We start from the raw sequence: 18,561 nt of genomic DNA, 5'->3' as shown, positions 1-18,561 counted from the left end.
CAACCTTTTGTAAACCTATGAATGCGTCAGAATGCTTTGCCCGCCAGGGGGAGGCATAGGAAGGCAAAATGAGGAGAAATGTTTCAATTTCTCCTCGTTTTTTCCTCTATCTATGCTGGCTGCAGTCTGCAGCACACATAGAAAGAGGATAAAAACCTCTCATGATTGTTTTTGTGCAGGAAGGTGTCCCTTCCTGTACAAAAACAATCATCCCTGTAACGCCATGGTGCAAGGGTGCATGTGTTGGCGCATGGCAGCCAATTGTGCACCAGCGCAGCGGAGGGCTCAGGGATACGTCATATTATTGTAAATATGATGGATCCCTTTGCTTCCAAAGTAACGCAGTGAGGAGCAGTCAAATGGCTTGCGGCACCGTGCTGCATTACTTTATTGTAAATATGACCCTAAGTTTGAAGGTAAAACTTGCAATCGTGTCGAACCTGGTCTCTGTATCCAACCTGTGATCCACTGTGGTTGACCTTAACTGATGCCTAGTTGTCAATCAAGCACTGCAAGATGACTGTGGTTGGCACTGAACACTGGTGCTAATTCAGGACCCCGTTCTCCTTATTGGATTTGTTTTGTTTTGGTGTTTTTTTACTTACTAACTCTTACTGTATTTATCTAAATCGGTTTGGTATTTTTCTTGTGTGGAGTTTTGACTACATTACTGTTGTTGTCCTGCATAAAAACTTTACAAATTGCCTCAAAGTTAAGCATGTCTGCTCATTGTCATAGTGAGAAGGGAGTCGAGATCAGGTTGATTTAGTAACTTTAGTGATTCATTCGAACAAAGATTGTGATTATTACTTGTTTTGGGTAGGTACCCCCTCAAGTAATGCTCCCAATTTCTAACAGCCCCCTTTTACAGTCTGTACCCTGCCTTGTAGAAGTAGTATCCTGGGTGTATTTTACCTGATGTGTAACACTATGATGTTGGGCACATTATATTCCTCATTTCGTATGCTTGACCTTGGAATTGTGCTTCAGGTTTTCTTGCATCTCTTAAATGTGCCTGCACTTGGGCATACACGTGGCTTAAACTGCAATGCAAGCTCTACTTGTGCAGCTGCACTTGTGGAAAGGCATCACACTAGGCATGTTTTATAATTCAAAGAAGTATCCACCTTGTGCAGTGGGTTTTTAAATTAGTGCACCAGTTTCCCTTAACTGTATGTGGGAAAGAACATTGGAGACATGGCTTCCACTAAGCCCTTATCATTTCCTTTTCCACCTTTCGATGAACATTGTTCAAACAACAACAAAGTTACACCCAGTTTCCTCGTTATCGACACCGTAACTTCACACTTGATCATGGCGCAATCTCTCTTGTGACGACAAACACATATATATATATGTAGATTAAAGCAAAATCACATTGCTCAAAAGGTTTTGGTGACATTACAGTTACACATACTTCACAGTTGCATTCATTTTCAAACTGACTAGTCTGTGTTTATCCATACATTTTTTCCCTGCAGTTTTAGAAACTATCGCTTCACATTCTTTGGGCCAGATGTACCAAATTCTTATTTTGCATTTCCTATGTAGAAAATTTGCGATTTCCTAATAGCGATTACTACAGAGTAGGAATCGCTATTAGGAAATCTCAAATAGGAAATCCCAATTTAGGAAACATAAACCCAAGGGTGCCTCCGGGCTTAAGCCCCCCCAGAGGCAACTCGAAATTCGTAGTGCACATGTAAGTGTAGATATGCCCTCGGGGCACATGTGTGCTTGATGTCACATTAAAAAATGCATTTTTAAATGCATTTTTTAATTTTGCACATGGTTACCATTGATTGAGTCAATAATAATAGCATGTCCTAAATGCCCAATTCGCATTTAGGAGATGCTTTGTACATGTGCTTTACAAATCGCAAATAGATAATCGCTAGTTGCGTTTCTTAAATCGCAGTCGCAATTTGCGATATCTACCGGGTAGAAATAGAAAATTGCGATTAGTTTTTGGCCGTTGTACTTATGAAGGGCTATTTTGCATTTCTTAACGGGCCGAAATTGTGATTCGGTCCGTTGAGAAATGACAAACCTTTCAAATGTCCTGTCCTAGTACAGGGAGGAATAAAACAGTGGGAAGAATGTTAAAATATTTTGCATAATGGTTCCTTCAGCCGTGTTGTTAAGGGGCGAACAGCTGTTCTTCGTGTGAGGAGCACAGGCACCTGGATTAGAGTCAGCTATGCATTTGACCTACTAGTTGTGCTGATAGTTTTTATTGGCCCTCTAGACACTCAATATTAGCAAACTAATAAATCCCCAACTTTTATACTAAAGGTATGCATTGCTTATTTACATTTCTTTGGTAGTTTGTTTTAGTTCGGACCTGGAAACAAGTGATGAACATTATTGCATACCAGTGTCACCTTTAAAATAGAAATTAGGCACTGAGCCAAAAATGTAAACTAGAGGCTGAGCTCCCTTCTCCCTCTCTTACCATGCTTTCTAATTGGGGGGATACTCCATCACCCCTTCCTTTTGAACATACTGCTCAGGGGGAGAAATTGAATAATTTAATTCACTCGCAGAATTTAGTCATCCCTAGCGCTCAGGTTTCCCCTACATATGTAGGACAAGGTACCACATCTATTGTCGATTATTTCTTAATCTTCATATCTCTTCTTCATGTAGTAGTTGACTATGGCATCAAATGGGTAGTGTTGAGAGATCTTAACCCCGTTGTGAACAAACAGCCCACCGTATTATCCTAACTCAGGACTCACTGGCTGTCTCAGATCAAGGGAGACGGGTAAAGTGGTTGAATATTGTCCCCGAAGATTTCTCTGGGTTACTTTTTAGGCAAATTGCCTTAATCCGGATCCATGCACCAAAGATATTATCCTAGCATTTTCCAATGTATGTGCCGGTGTTAAATCAGCCCTTACGGTGACCGCTGCGGGTTGCCCTGCTGCTAATAATTCTCGGTGGTTTGATAGGGCCTGCTCAAAGGCACGTGGGAAGTTATTGGCAGCACTTAAGTTGCGTCCAACAGACAGGGGCGAGATACACCGTCTAAGAGCCTCATATAAGAAGGTGTTAAAAGATAGAAAGGATTCCCTTAAGAAGGATATTTGGGAAAAATTGGTAGAGGCCAGTGAAAGTAATGACACAGCGGTATTCTAGAAAATTTGAAATCACCCCTTCTTTTTGGTGGACCCTTTGTCCTGTCTGGCCCGGTCATAACAGAAGCTCAAAGGTATGCTCATTTTGCTTCAATCTGCTTGTTGGATGATAGTCAGAGTCAGTCTCTATGTAATGGTTGTCCTGAGGAAATTTGTACCGCTGGTCTTTCATTTCCCATTTCTGGAGTTAACAGTGCTATTAGTCGTCTGTCGAGGCACAAGGCTCCTGTGCCAGACAGTGTTCCCGCAGACCTATTCAAGGGAGACAGCACTGCTTGGGTTCCTTTACTGAGAAATATTTTTAATTCGGCAGCAGCCCATGGACTCTTGTCATCCTCGTCACAATCGCAGAATGGTAGACACCGCCTTACTCATTTTAAATTCTCGCACAGAGTATACTATACACCGGTTAGATTGCAAAAATATGGATTGAGAGAAGATGATAACTGTGCCAGATGTGGGGTCACAGGGGCAACTTTCACACATTTAGCTTGGGGCTGCCCTGGGATCCGTAAATATTGGTTTGAAGCTCTGTAGGACATGACTGAGACTCCTGTAGCTGAGACACCGTTAGTGGCCCTTTTAGGATACGTCAAAGACCTACCTAAGGGTAATAGGAAATTGATAGCATTTGGAATACTAATAGCTAAAAGGAGACTGGCTATACAATGGATGAAAGGCCCAATACTTCTCGGAGTGGTGCAAAGACCTGTCCTTTTGTAATACGCAATCAGATCATTATAATGCCCTCATACGAACACGCTGCAGGCCAAAGAACATCTGGGACCATACCAGGCATACTTTTCCCGTAGAGCTGCGGAGGAGGAAATGGATGGCCATGATAGAATGGGGATTGGTTAGATGTACATGTAATTACTAAGCTTGCAAGAGGTGAGACATTAACAAGGAAATATGATTGTCTCAAAAACACAGCATGTAGTTGCCACGTTGAAGTATTGAAATCATTGATTATGGAATCACACCAAGGGATATGTCAAAATGTAATAGCATAAGAATGTTATTGATATGTAACTTAACAACTTATTTACCATGGCAAGGTAACTTAATTTGCTATGTGACACTGCATATTCTAGTTGAAAAATGATTGTACATGGGATGGGCTACTGTAATACTTGTATGTATCCAAAATGAAAAAAAATGTTTTAAAAAAAACTATCTAGCCAAATAAAGAAATGTATCTATTTATCCAATGGGTGACTGATTTATTAAAGCTCTCAGTTGTTATATCTAACATACACTTAAGGACATATTTGAAGTTTAGCAGATAGACTACAGTCTCTCAGGGTGGCAGCGGGCAGTAGGCCCGCCGCTTTTCTAAATTCGAGCTCACCGCTGGCCTGGATAAACTGCATTATTACAATTTGTAAATACTTTATCTTTGCATCCAGGCATTTGAGCATGCAAGTCAGATTTATAACTTTCTAGATTGGTTCCACAATGTCGACTCTAAATATATTTTGGTAGTTTTGTTTATTTGTTTTCCAGATTTTGTCCATCATATCAAATAAAAAATGTGTTTCTCTCTCCTAGGTGATAAAGTTATCCCATTATTTGTGCCACAGTGTAGAGAGTGTCGAAGCTGCAAACATCCAAATGCCAACCTCTGTTCTAAGAATGAGTGAGTTTGTGTTTTCAGTTTACATTTTTAAACTTAACTTTCTTTCTTATTTCATTGCAATTCAAAAGTCAGAAAAAACCTGACATATCTAACACTGTTTTGCATTTTTCTTTTACTTAGTATTGGGAAATACACTGGACTGATGGATGACAACACCAGTAGGTTTAGCTGCAAAGGGAAGCTGATTTATCACTTTGCAGGCACCAGCACCTTTACTGAGTACACGGTTGTCAATGAAATTTCCATAGTTAAAATTGATGATGCAGCCCCTCTGGAGAGAGTTTGCCTCATTGGATGTGGATTTACTACTGGCTACGGATCTGCAACTCACACTGCCAAGGTAATGACTTTTTATATTGCACTTTCTTTTTTACCCTATGTTGCAATTACTTTTTTACTTCAAGACGTGAATTCGTTTTTTGGGAGGTTTCTAGGGTATAACACAATATGGGGCCTCAAAGGGCCTACACAAAGAAGGATGAGAAGACTGGGGGTGGCGGGCAGTAATTTGAAAGACCTTGCATGAGTTAGGTTTCAAAATGCTTTTCTGGGTGAGGCAGTTTGACTTGTGGCTTAGTTGCTGGTGACTCTTGAAAGTGATGGGGCATCAAAGTTGGGTATGAATTTTATGTTTCGAGTGAAATGAGCGAATTGGTTGGAGAAATGCAGAATTTGCAGAGGTCCTTCACCAAGAAAAAGTTTTAAAAGATTGGCAAATGGTGCATTTTGAATCACATTTTCCTGAAGAATTTAGGTCCATATGTACAGACTTTGGATTTGCGGTTTCCAAATAGCGAATCCATAGAAATTGCTATTAGGGAATCGCAAAATGAGATGTACTGAACCGCGGATTCCACTCATAGCCATGCTTACAGATTTGCATTCGCAATTAGGTAATCCCAATCTAGGAAATCGCAAAATTGTATTTCCTATTAGGAAATCGCAAATTAGGAAAACATCGCATTCTGGATGCAGAATAATGATGTCAGACCAGGAAGTTTACAAATACAGGGCGTGGCCACAACCCAGAGGCCTAGGAAGGTGCTCGAAGGGAGGAGTGTACCTGACTGATAACTGGCAAGTGAAAACCACTGGCTTCATTGCACCATGTCCAAAGAAGATGGGGCAAGGAATCTGGGAGCATGAAGTGGAAGGTGAAATTCTCTACAAAGGTGCTGGAGCTCCTAACCATATGGACCAGCTATTTGGAAAGACTTCTCTTACTGTTCCTGAGAGCCAGAAGACCAAGATATGGAACAGCTTCTTAGAAAAGGTGAATCCCCTTGGCGTAACACAGAGGACCATTCCAGGTGTCTGCAAATGGTGGCACGACATGAGATCCTGCATAAAGGAGAAGGTGGCCAGCAGGATGTCTGAGGGTCACAGGTGGTAGACCCCAAAAAACACCCCCCTGGCATGGAGACACTCATCGAGGGGACACTGGAACTGGAAAGTGTGGTGGAATTGTCTGACACCTCTAGTGCTGCAGGCACCAGCCAGGGTAAGCCAACTCCCCTCTACTTACTTAACATAACATAATTTTTGTAATTACTCAAATTAAACATTGTAGCAAATCTGACTCCATTGAGATGCTTGCATTACCATGGCAATGCATCATGGGAGTTGTAGTACACCATAGTTGCATGCTGTACTGTGGGCTGAAGACTACACTACACAGACCTGTACATCACCAACATGTCATACACATGAAACACTATTACAACAATATACTGAACAGACATTAACCATTTATTTACGCAAACTATATACATGCATTTCCACAAATCACACTTGGGTGTGTCAGAAACAATTGAGGCTGAGTAAGCTACTGACAAACACGTCAAAATGGAGGCAAGCACATTAGCAACCCCATATGCCCATGGGTCCAACTCCAACTGCTCGGAAAACAACCGTTTCATCACTACGCGGACTGATGATGAGTGACAATCACAAAGCAGGGACACAACACCACCTATTGACAGGACACAGCCAGCATAGAGGGCAACCAGCAACAGTCCACAATGATAATGTGTCAGACGACATGGCAGAGAGTCCTCCTCTATTTGGTGGGCTGGAATAGTCCATCATCTCTGTATAGCGCCTGCAAACCAAAGAAATCAAGACTGTCAATAGGCATCTGCTAAGAATGTCAAGCTCCATACAGCCATTACAGAAAGGGCAAGACAGGTGGATTGCTGCTATGTATATAGAACACAGTGTGCAGGGACAGCTGCCCAGGCAGTACCTGGTACACTTTGATGCCTAGTAATATGTGACCTTTGCTCTGTGTGCTCTGTATATAGGTCAACCCACTGATAGGCACTGCGAGAAACTCATTCTGCCATCAGCATCAGAGCTTTCAATCTTGGCCCATAATAATCACCTGGTGCGACTCAGTCCAAAGTACGTACTATACAAGACCAATAAGATGCAGGAAAAAAACACAGAAATACAGCATGATGGAAATAGCTAACTGTTAGACCTGGCACCATTGGCGTGGGTCTCCCTTCCATTTTTTTGCTGTTGCCTCATGTGTTTTTGCTGGTGTTAGATGCTTTGGGCACTGTGCCACTGCTATTCAGTGCCACGGTGCAAGTGCTCCCTATGGTAAATTGATGTATGGATTAGTGACTCCATGATTGGCTGATTTGGTTTACTTGTCAGACCATAGTACAGTGCACTGAGTGTGCCCAGGGCTTGTAAACCAAATGCTGCTGGTAGGCTTGCAGCACTGGTTGTGCCACCCACAGAAGCAGCCTGTAAATGTGTCTAAGGCCTGCCATTGCAGATCCTGTGTGCAGTCTGGTACTGCCATGTTCACTGGCCAAGTGCACCCACTTGATAGTCCCTAAACCTTCCCTTTTCTTCAAATCAGACACCCCTATGGTAGGCTCAAGGGCAGGGTGCATTGTAAGTATAAGGTAGGACATGCCCTGGTGTGTGTGGCATGTCCTGATAGTGAATTACAGCCATTTTCGTTTTTCACTATTGCAAGGCTACCTGTTCCCCATAGGGCAGAATGGGCAGTTGGGTTATTACATCTTAAAATCCTAACTGACTCAGGGAGCTAGGTAGAAATTCGAGTTTAGTATGCCTGAACTCAGAATGATAAAATACATCTTTTAGTGAAGTTGGTTTTAACATTCTGCGTTTGAAAATACCACTTTTAGAAAGTAGGTATTTTCTTGCCTAACTATCCAAGCCTGCCTCTGCTAGGTAGTGTATTCCTTGTCTGGAATTTGAGTGACAGGGGCTGGGGGATTCCAGGGGACAGGGTGTGTCAGCACAGGGCTGAATAGAGAGATCTGCATGTAGATGGGTGGGACCTGAATAGGGCTGTGCCTTCCCTCCACAATGCTGGCTCCACCACCTGTGGTGCATCTGATGTCCCTGGCCTACACTGTGAAAGGAAAGAAGGAGACTTGTCAACAAAGTGCTCCAGGACTGACAAGAACAGAACTGGTTTGGACTAGGCAAAGGCCTCTCTGCCTTCAGAGAACAAAGAGAAAATGAGTATAAAAGGGGGGACCCAGACCCCAGAACTTTAGATCACTTTGGGAAACAAGAAGAACCATTTTCTGAGCAGAGGAACCAGAGAAACTGAAGAAGAGACTATCCCTAGCTGAGTGCTGTTTGGGGGATTGGCCTGCAGTGGTTGCCTGACTGCCAAAAAAAGGAGAAAGGACTTTGTGCTACTTTCAAATCAACTTGTAAAGGACCTCCAAGAGCTTGAGATCTCAGGGACAACAGACTTCACAAACCAGCTCCCCGAGAGTTCTTTTGAAGTGCCTGCTGTTGTACTGGGCCTTCTGAGGGACTGCGAGTCGCAAGGAGCTGGAAGCGCGACTCACGAAGAAGAAGCGTGTCGCCGCCGCATCCGCTGTTGTCGCATCACTGGAGAAGGGTGTCGCCGCTGCCGCTATCGCTTCGCATCGCAGAAGCGCCTCGCATCGCCGGAGAAGAGTGTCGCTGTCACATCAGACGCCGTCGCATCATCGGAGAAGCGTGTTGCCGCCGCAGCCGCTATTGTCGCATCACTAAAGAAGGGTGTCACCGCTGCAGCTGTTGCATCGCATTGCCGAAGCGTCTCGCATCACCGGAGAAGAATGTCATCGTCGCATCATACGCCGTCGCATCACCGGAGAAGCGTGTCGCAGGGCGTGTCGTGGCTCAGAAGAATCATTGAGTCGCTGCATGGCCACCGGGCGTGCACGCATCGTGTCGCAACAGAAGAAGACGCCATTTTTGTTTCATTGCACCGGATCTTCCAACACTACCATTCTTAGGGAATGCAAGATTAAGTAAAATTTGTGAAACAGAAAGAGGAACTAAATTACTGACATGCATTACTGTAACGTTTCTAAACGTCATTGTTCAGAAATCAATCTGTTCTTTTGGCCTTAATGTTAAGGGCATGACTATAGGACCCAAAAGGTACTCATTTGAATGCCTGTTTTAATGCCATATGACAGAGTCAGATCCCCAGAACTAAGCAACCACAGACATACTACATGCTGCAGCGTCTGTCTTTAAAATCAAAACTTGTAGAGTGGGGATTAAACATTCTAGAACCTTGGCGCTGATCAATCTAAATAAATCAGAACCTTAATATGCACCAAGCACGCGATATTCTAGGCATACATTCTCATTGCAGGTAATAGTTTTTACATTTTTTCGTATATTCTACATCTCAGGACCCTATATGCACATATTTCTTGCTTTGCACTAATTCTCACAAAATCTGACATGGATCAACTTCACCAGGGAACAGAAACCCTGCTTCACTTAGATGAACTTCACCAGGTAACAAATACAGCAGCTCCACTACTAAAAGGGCCAGCGACCTTCGGCCACCACCTCAGGTGTCAAAGTGGGTGAGCTCAGCATGACCAGGCATCTCAGCACAGTACACCTAATACAAGTTTAGCAATAAAACTTACCATTACCGAGGTCAAGGCTTTAAACCTCACTTACAACGCTGGATCTACGCCTGTGAATGGTATCAGGCCTTGTGCAGGGATGCAGAGTGCAAAACCCAAAACCATGACGCAGGGAGAGTCACTGGGCTACAGTGGATATCACCAAAGTCTCCCATGGCAGTGAAGGGCTTTGGAAAGGTAAGCCCTGCGCCGTGCGTCACATTGCAGAAAGTTGATTACCTGCCTGGCTTTAGGCTCCATGTTCACAGCGAGGCAGGGCAGGCAGCCTAAGACAGGCAGCCCAAACTTGAATGCATTGATTTATTTAGAGTTACGATCTGCGATTGTATCTCTACATAAATCGATGTGTTTCATATTTTTTGCAGAGAAGGTGTAGGAATTTCATAAGGGTGTAGTCTCAGAGCCCTAAAGCAGAAACCTCCCCTGTCTAGTTGATGGATAAAGGGGTGCATGAGGATTTCTCCTCTCTATGTCAGTCAACTATCTGTCTTCGGTGGAGCTCGCTCTGAAATAGGATGACCAGATTTTCAAACCAAGTTCAGGGACAGGTAATGAACAAATAAAGAGTACTACATGTTGTCTTAGTGTGGAAGTAAATTCGGATTTAAGATTATGTTATCTAAAAGAGTATTTATTAAAAAGGTTTTATGAATCACAAAGGAAAAGGGCTAAGGCAGTCCTGCGGCATTAGTGGTGAGTCGAGCTGCCCATCTGTAGGGGATCGATGTATACCCCAAAACAGAATCTTCTAGAATAGCTCAAGCAGGTGCAGACACGAGCTCACAGAAGCAGATGTAGGCATCCTTCAGATACTACCATCAGGGCATAGTTTCAGCTAAAAAGCAAAACCTTAAATCCTTACTTTTAAGTGCCAGCAGCAGTACATGTCTTGACTCGAAGATGGGCAATTCAGGTGAACAGAGTTAGGATGAACAAGAAAAGATGTCAGGTACAGGTTCCGAAAGTTGTCTCATTATGACATTTTGCTTTTCATTTACACAAAGCGATTATGATGAAAACATCCACTAACAAAGAAAGACAATGTTGTTGTAACAGGCTTAGCTGTTTCCCTGGGCTTGGCTGCGTCCGGCCCCATGTTCCTTGCTTGTGAAATGTTCATGCTTGGAGGTTCCATGAGTGACAGTTGGCGCGTCAGTTGGAGCTTAGCTGGCGATGTTGGTCGATACTCCGTTGCTGCCGTTAAGGGCTTATTGAAATAAAGTTGTTCAACACATTGTGCCAGTCTTGGTGTCATTACTACATTTCTTGGCGACGATCGCCAGCCAAATGTAGTGACACCACAGCAGAACGGAGGCGTCGAAGTTGGCGGAACGAGGGCGCACCATTGTAACTCTCTGAGAGGAGACCTTTCGCTGAGAGCTGTCAAACGCTGTGAAGAGGCACGTTTGTCGCAAAGCAGGTAGAGCGCATAGCGAGAAAAGGGAAGCGGTTGGACAACTACAGTCGGGTCCATGCAGTGATCTCACACGCATTGTGAGGTGAGGTGTGAAGGGAAACCAGAGCAAGAGAAAGAAAACAAGCATTTACAATGCAATGGTCTCGGCAATATTATAGGTAGAGCTATTGGTATTGCTCATTATTTTGTTATCATTATTGTATCCCTAAATAAATGCCATTGTCATTTCTATTGGCATTAGCTTTTTTTTTGCATATGTGATACCTATTGCATTAGCAGAGAGAGAGTGAGGTAGTGAGATAGAGAGTGAGGTATTGAAATAGAGAGTGAGGTAGTGAGAGAGTGAGGTAGATAGAGAGTGAGGTAGTGAGATAGAGAGTGAGGTAGTGAGATAGAGAGAGTGGGGTAGTGAAAGAGTGAGGGAGAGGGATGTTGTGAGGTAGTGATATATAAGCATAGAGTGATGTTGTGATGTAGTGAGATAGAGAGAGAGGTAGTGAAAGAGAGTGAAAGTGAGTTAGTGAGATAGAAAGAGTGAGGTAGTGAGATAGAGTGATTGAGGTAGTGAGTGAGAGAGAGTGAAGTGGTGAGGTTGTGAGCTAGAGGGTGAGGTAGTGATGTTTTGAGAGAGAGAAGTTGTGAGATAGTGAGGTAGTGAGATAGAGTGGAGTAGTGAGGTAGAGAGAGTTATGTAGTGAGAGAGAGTGAGGTAGTGAAACAGTGATGTAGTGAGGGAGAGGCATGTTGTGAGGTAGTGAGATGTAAGCAGAGTGGTGTTGTGATGTAGTGAGATAGAGAGAGGTAGTGAAAGAGACAGTGGTGTATACCATGTGCATCAATATCACTTCCACGTTCATTCATACTGTTATCTGTGTAGTCTTTGCCATCGATTTGCTATGACCTTATTTTAATAAAGCAAGCACCCTCAGTTTACCCTTCCAGTACATCTCTGTTGCTTGTTTTAAGGCGTTACCCACATATTTGGTCTCTGCATCCTGTGTTCTGGTTTTAGTATCATCTTGTATTTGTGCAGCCTATGCCATACTTTTAGCCACTTGAAGACTCTCTGCACTTGCCTTGATGCGTTTGCCCTTATATGTTTCCTGTGTCCTGGTTTTACTGTCCTATTGTTTTGTGCAGTCCGTTTCTTGGTTTCACTACCACTGTCTCTGTGCAGTCGGTACCCTAGTTGTACTCCCTTGTTGCATGTGCACTGGCTCTGGTATCATTTTACTATTTATTTCGCCTGTGCATTGGTTTTCACTATCATCCCGTTTCTCTACAGACGGTGTCCTGATGTTACTCTGTATTGCATCTGCTCTGGTCCTGGTATGGTTTTACCCACCTGTGCAGGCTGTGTTTTGGTTTTCACTATCTTCTTGTCTATGTACAGCCGGTGTCCCGATTTTACCCTTGTATTGCATCTGCACTGTTCCTAACGTGGCTTTACCCTCGTGAATGTCTGTGTAGCCTCCGTGTCCGGATTTTACCCTCGTATTACATCTGCACTGGCCACGGGTTGTCTTTACCATCTTGTTTGTCTGTGCCACTGGCATGAGGTGCCGCATCCTGCACGTTCCTCTTTGCGTTTTGACGTAATCCAGTAAGGTATTCTGCTAGAGCATGTGTGGCTTTACAGTGCAGTGTGTTCCCTTGTGGGATGTGATATGTCTAGGTCTCAATCAATTAATGTGTGTTTGGTGATCTAAAACATTTAATATGACTAGTACTATGCAAATGATCTGAGGAAGAAAAATTTGGTGTGGAAAAAAATATCAAATTACTATTCAATTCCTTCACTAGTGGGTGTATAATTTGATTGTTCGATAAATCAAGTACAGTGCAAACGTGGGCAGATTATTATCAATTTGTTTTCCATGTTCTGTCAGCGGTTGCAGATATGCAATGTTCATTTCCTAACCCTGAACACATTTTTTTAAACTGGGCTAAATGCGTCTGTTAATTTGAACAGGAGAATGCTATGTCAGCCAAAGTGTCTTAGGCACCTGAGAGCCCGGTGAGGGAGACCTGCGAGAAACACCGTACTGCCCAGGTGGAGAGTAATCCGGGGGTGGGGACAAGTTGCGATACGAGGGAGACAGGAGTCTATGAGGAGGAGAGAGAGGCCTGCGGGATCCAGGGGGAGAGAGGGGCCTGCGGGATCCTGGGGAGAAAAGTCGCCGGGGAGGAGACGAAGGTCTGCGACCCCCAGGAGAAAGGGGATCGTTCGCCTTTAATGATCTCTGTTGTTGTTGCGCCAAGCTGGCGACATATACACCCGATTCGCCGTTTGCTACCGCCTCTCATCTGCGGATTCGTGACCTCCCCCCCTCGGGCACGACTCATGCCCTGCTGTCACTGCATTTACCGGGAACACGAAGGACAACTGATTCAAAAGCCAAGCACGCTGTAACCAGGAATTCTGTGGCGGGGCAGATCAAATAAATTATGCTGGAGGGTTGACTAAATTATGTACCAAGAAAAGGTCAATTATGTGATCCTAAAGTATTACTGCATAATTTGTCACTTTTTTATGCAAGCTAACACTGTCTGGGCAAAGTTCACACTTCATTAATACCAGTTTAACAACCAAATACAGTAATAAGTGACTGAAAGATGACCAGTCAACCTTTTCAAAGGGCTTTCCACAAAATTAAATACTTGAGACCAGCATCAGCAAAATGAAGAAAATACAAAGACACACATGGAGACACAGATGCACACACACAGCCACAGAGATAAAGCCCACAACATTGTCTACATGTACTGTTCTCTCTTAAACATCTTAACTGGTTTACATGATTGGCCGCCTACTTGGATTCAGTTATTACATATATACGTTTGTTCAAAATGATTACCTTATCTATGTGTAATTTTATACACTACATGTTCCACTGGAGTAGACGTTCTTTTAGGACACCTGTAACTGTTGCCACGTTGTTTTATGACCAATCACACTTATGTACGCCTACTTGAACATCAAACTTGAGTGTACAAGCATTTCTAATTTTACTTTGCTTACTGTGTTGAACCCGAGTTCATACATAGTGTTTTATTACTGCTTCACTTGATTTATCAGACTGTTGAATACACCATGTTTTGGAGGTCCTCTTAGAATAATGTCGGCACGCGTCAGTGCCAGCTTTCCTGACGCGCATACTCGCCCCTGTGATTGTAACATCACCCGAGCAGACTTTCATTCTTGACTTTTTGAACCATGGTAGTAGCACCGCTCAATGGCCAATCAGACACACGTATGACCAATTCAACATAATTTACTTTGATCTGCATGTTTTTCATAACTTTTTATTTATACATAGTAACGCTGTGTATTTTCTGGTGGACCTTTGTTTTTGGAGGCCCCATTTTTTAATGCCAAAACACGTCAGCATCAACTTTCCTGACATATCCAATCACCTCCGTGATTTCGCAACCTACGGTGTCACAGCGAGCAGCATCTAGCTGCTGCTACCGGCCGTGTATGCTACATGCGTGCACGTTTTGGCATAAGCGGCTCAGGTGAAGTATTTCACTGCGGTCCCTGCAGTCTCATTCAAGACTGCTAAGGAGCATGAAGGTTAAATCAGGTAAGCGGGCTCACAGGCACCAATTTCAGTTTCTGCAACCTACTTCTAGTATTATACTGATCACTGCCACGTTTTCCTCCTATGATTCGTGTCTGGCCCACAGGAGGAGTGAGGGGCCTGCGGGATCCAGGGGGAGAGAGGGGCCTGCGGGATCCTGGGGAGAAAGGTCGCCGGGGAGGAGACGGAGGTCTGCGACCCCCAGGAGAAAGGGGATCGTTCGCCTTTAATGATCTCTGTTGTCCTTGCGCCAAGCTGGCGACATATACACCCGATTCGCCGTTTGCTACCGCCTCTCATCTGCGGATTCGTGACCTCCCCCCTCGGGCACGAGAGTGCACTCACCCGTCTACTGCTCTCCGGCTCTCGGTGGTATCTTGCTGAAGGGGGCGAAGGGTACCTTCGGGAGCGCGGGGAGGGAGACCTACGAAATGAGCCGTAATGCCTGGAGGTCTTAGGCATCTGAGAGCCCGGTGAGGGAGACCTGCGGGAAACACCATACTGCCCAGGTGGAGAGTAATCCGGGGGTGGGGACAAGTTGCGATACGAGGGAGACGGGAGTCTATGAGGAGGAGAGAGAGGGCCCCCACCCCCTCCAGCCTAAGCCCTGACGGCGCCGGACGGATGGATCCTCACGGCCAGACGACAGTAAAAAAATGGCGGATCGAAGCTTCGAAACTTTTTCGGATTCGGGGGCGTGTTCCTGCTGTTCTAAAAGGGCGTGGCTAAAAAGTGGAAAGAACAGCAAGGAACACGCCCCCGAATCTGAAAAAGACGGAGCCTATTTGGAGGGACGGCTCTCTCCTCCAATGGCTGGCCTCCGTTTAGGAAGCCAGCCAATGGAGGAGAAGCAAAAAGAGAGGCGGGCTAAATAGCCACTCTAGAAAACATTAAATCTTCCGACTTCCGGTTCTGCCTTCGGCAGACCGGTAGTCCTCGACCTAAAAAAGTGTGGAAGCGAGGAGCTAGCCTCCTGTGTTTGCAGAGCACATGCACGCTTGAAACCATAAAGCAAGGTGCTGTGGTGAAGGACAATAGAGTTCTTCATGCGTGCTGTGTTTTTGGTGTGAATAAACGTCGAGGGTCAAACAAGACAGCACGTGGAGTTTGCGTTAACCGCACAGTCCTCACCTGCATGTTCGGAAGAGTCCTTTGAGTGTTCACCTCCTCGACTGTATTTCCTGTGTAGAAGAAGTCAGTCATGTGATTTATCTGAGGAAAGGCTCTTGAAATTGTGTGGGCCTCCTGCTGGCTGCTACAAGTATTACAAGCCTGCAGAGTTGACAATTTTTGTTTCTCATTTCACATATTAAGAACGTCTATGTGTTTCTGCTTTGGTCCCAGCTAGTCAACTATAATCTGGCACAGTTCTTTGATTAATGAAAATTGATGGTGTTGTTTCATTCCTTTGGCTCTTGTGCCTTTGATTGTACGTTCCTTTTCAACATGGCAGTCTCATCTATAGTTATCACTCCATCTTAGTCAGGTCAACCGTCCATGCCATGGGAGGAGTGGATTGACCTTTTTGAGAACTACATTGTTGCTCTGGATGGGCTTGGGGTTTTTCCTGAAAGTAAAAAAACACTCCTGCTTGGAACGATTGGAAAAGAGGCACATCGCCTTTTCAAGTATTTACTTCAGATGCTTGGGAATAACAATCAACCCATAGAGGATGTTTTTTCAGAAGCCAAGCAACTCCCTGAGAAGAGATTTGCTAAGGAAGAGAACATTGTGTTATCACGGTACAAGTTCTAAACCAGACCACAAAGGACTGACAAGTCCATGGTTGAGTTTGTCTCCGCTTTACGCGAATTGTTAATTAAGTGCAAGTTTGGTCAAATGGCAGATAAACTTATTCAAGACCAATTGATTGTTCACTGCCATTGCAAGAAGGTGCAAGAACGACTGGGGGCTGCAAAGAACCCTACTTCGAAGGATGCCATCTCTATTTCCAAAATGGCTGAGGAGTCCGAGCGATGCATGCTCGCCATGAGCAAGAAAGACTGTGCTATGGATGATGTGGCTGCTGTTGGGAAAAAGGATTCCGCAACAAAGTTTACTACCGACAAGTCAAATCCAAGGCTACAGAGAGATGCAAAGTCCAGGGGCTGCTTTAGTTGTGGCAGTTTGTTCCATGCAAGTGATTCCAAGTAGTGTTTTACGACCAAACAATACTGCAGGAAGTGTGAACGCAGGGGACACTACGTCCAGATGTGCAAAGTTTCAGACTGATCCAGAGTTGCAGTCACTGAGGACTCAAGTACCAATGGAGACATAGAAGAACAGGTGTTAATGGTCCTTCCCAGCAGTGGTGCAGAAGGGAAAAGGCAGCGACCAAAGGCTTTCTTCGGAATCCTGGGAAAACAAGTTATGTTATGTTATTTAAATTTATAGCGCGCACGGCTACTTCAAGGAGTGTCCCGGCGCGAGCAAGGGGAAACAAAACATAGCCTGACCTTTAAATAAAGAGATGAGTTTTTAACAATTTTTTAAAAACAGCAATGTCTTCAACATAGCGAAGAGCGAAGGGAAGTGCGTTCCAGGCGCGGGCCGCAAGAACGGACAGGGAAGCACCCCCCAAGCGATGCAGCTGGAAACCGGGGATCCTTGCCAGTTTGTGGGAAGGGGAGCGCAGAAGCCTCCCCGGAACGTAAAAAGAGAATCGTTTCTGCAAATAGCCCGGCCCTCAGCCGCGGAGTGCCCGATGGGCTATGGTGAGGGATTTAAACACCACCCGCTCCTTGCCCGGAAGCCAGTGCAGGGAGCGCAGGTAACCCCGCACACTCTACCTGGGCGGGATCCCTCCCAAGAGGTGGGCGACCGCATTCTGGATCACCTGGAGCCTATTAAGGGAGTAGGCTGGAATCCCCACATAGAGCGCGTTAGCGTAATCCAGGCGAGACAAGATAAGCGCACGCACCACCGACTCGCGAGCCGCCTGCGGAAGAAGCGGAAAAAATCTTCTCAGAACTCTGAGGAGCCCAAAACAGCAACCCGCCAGTCGATTCACCTGGCTGGAGAAGGAAAGACTTCCATCGAACCAAACACCCAGGTTCTTGGCGATCTGGCTACTGGACAGGGGGGGCGGGAACTCGGCTGGCCAGATCAAATCTCTGAACCCAGGTGGAAAATCTCCAAACAGCAGAACCTCTGACTTGTCTTCGTTGCATTTCAACTGGGCGTTGGCCAACCATTTGAAAACTGCAGCGAGGCACAATTGCACAGGGGCCACAGCAGTCGTGTTCTTATTCCAAGTGAACAATAGTTGCATATCATCAGCGTAAGCAATCACCTTAGCCCCCAAACCCTCCGCCAGCATGACGAGAGGGGTAAGATAAATGTTAAACAGAAGGGGGCTAAGGGATGAACCCTGAGGCACCCCTGTGCAGACCCGCTGAGGTGAAGAAGCCGCCGGGGGAAGCCAAACCTGCTGAGACCGACCCTCCAAAAAGGACTTAATCCAGCCCCAGGCTGAGCCAGCCACACCAATCTCTGTCAGTCTGTCTAGTAGTAAGGAATGGGGGACCGTATCAAAAGCAGCCGACAGGTCGAGCAGCACTAAGGCTGCTCTCCCGCCGGCATCGAGAGACTCCTGAATAGCTTCAGATACTTCCCCTAGAGCACCTTCCGTGCTAAAGGAGGGGCGGAAGCCCGACTGAGCAGGATGTAATAGGCCCGCCCCCTCCACATACTCTGAAAGCTGCCTGTTTACTATCTTCTCGCACACCTTAGTAAGGCTAGGGAGAAGAGAGATCGGTCTATAATTCCCCGGAGTCGAGGGATTAAGAGTAGCTTTCTTCAAGAGGGGGAGGATTTCAGCCTGCTTCCAAACACTCGGAAC

General features: G+C 45.1%; 1 protein-coding gene across 1 annotated transcript in view; it reads left to right on the top strand.

The window, feature by feature from the left end:
- Positions 1–18,561, top strand: part of LOC146866270 (alcohol dehydrogenase 1-like) — a 300,864-nt gene that overhangs the window by 67,741 nt on the left and 214,562 nt on the right. Inside the window, exons 4-5 of the mRNA XM_085635173.1 lie at positions 4,692–4,779; positions 4,900–5,119. Coding sequence (XP_085491299.1) covers positions 4,692–4,779; positions 4,900–5,119 — 308 coding nt within the window. The remainder of the gene's footprint in view (positions 1–4,691; positions 4,780–4,899; positions 5,120–18,561) is intronic.

Source organism: Triturus cristatus, chromosome 2_1 (genome assembly GCF_964204655.1).
Source record: "Triturus cristatus chromosome 2_1, aTriCri1.1, whole genome shotgun sequence".
NCBI lineage: Eukaryota > Metazoa > Chordata > Amphibia > Caudata > Salamandridae > Triturus > Triturus cristatus.
This window is presented reverse-complemented; position numbering and strand designations above follow the sequence as displayed.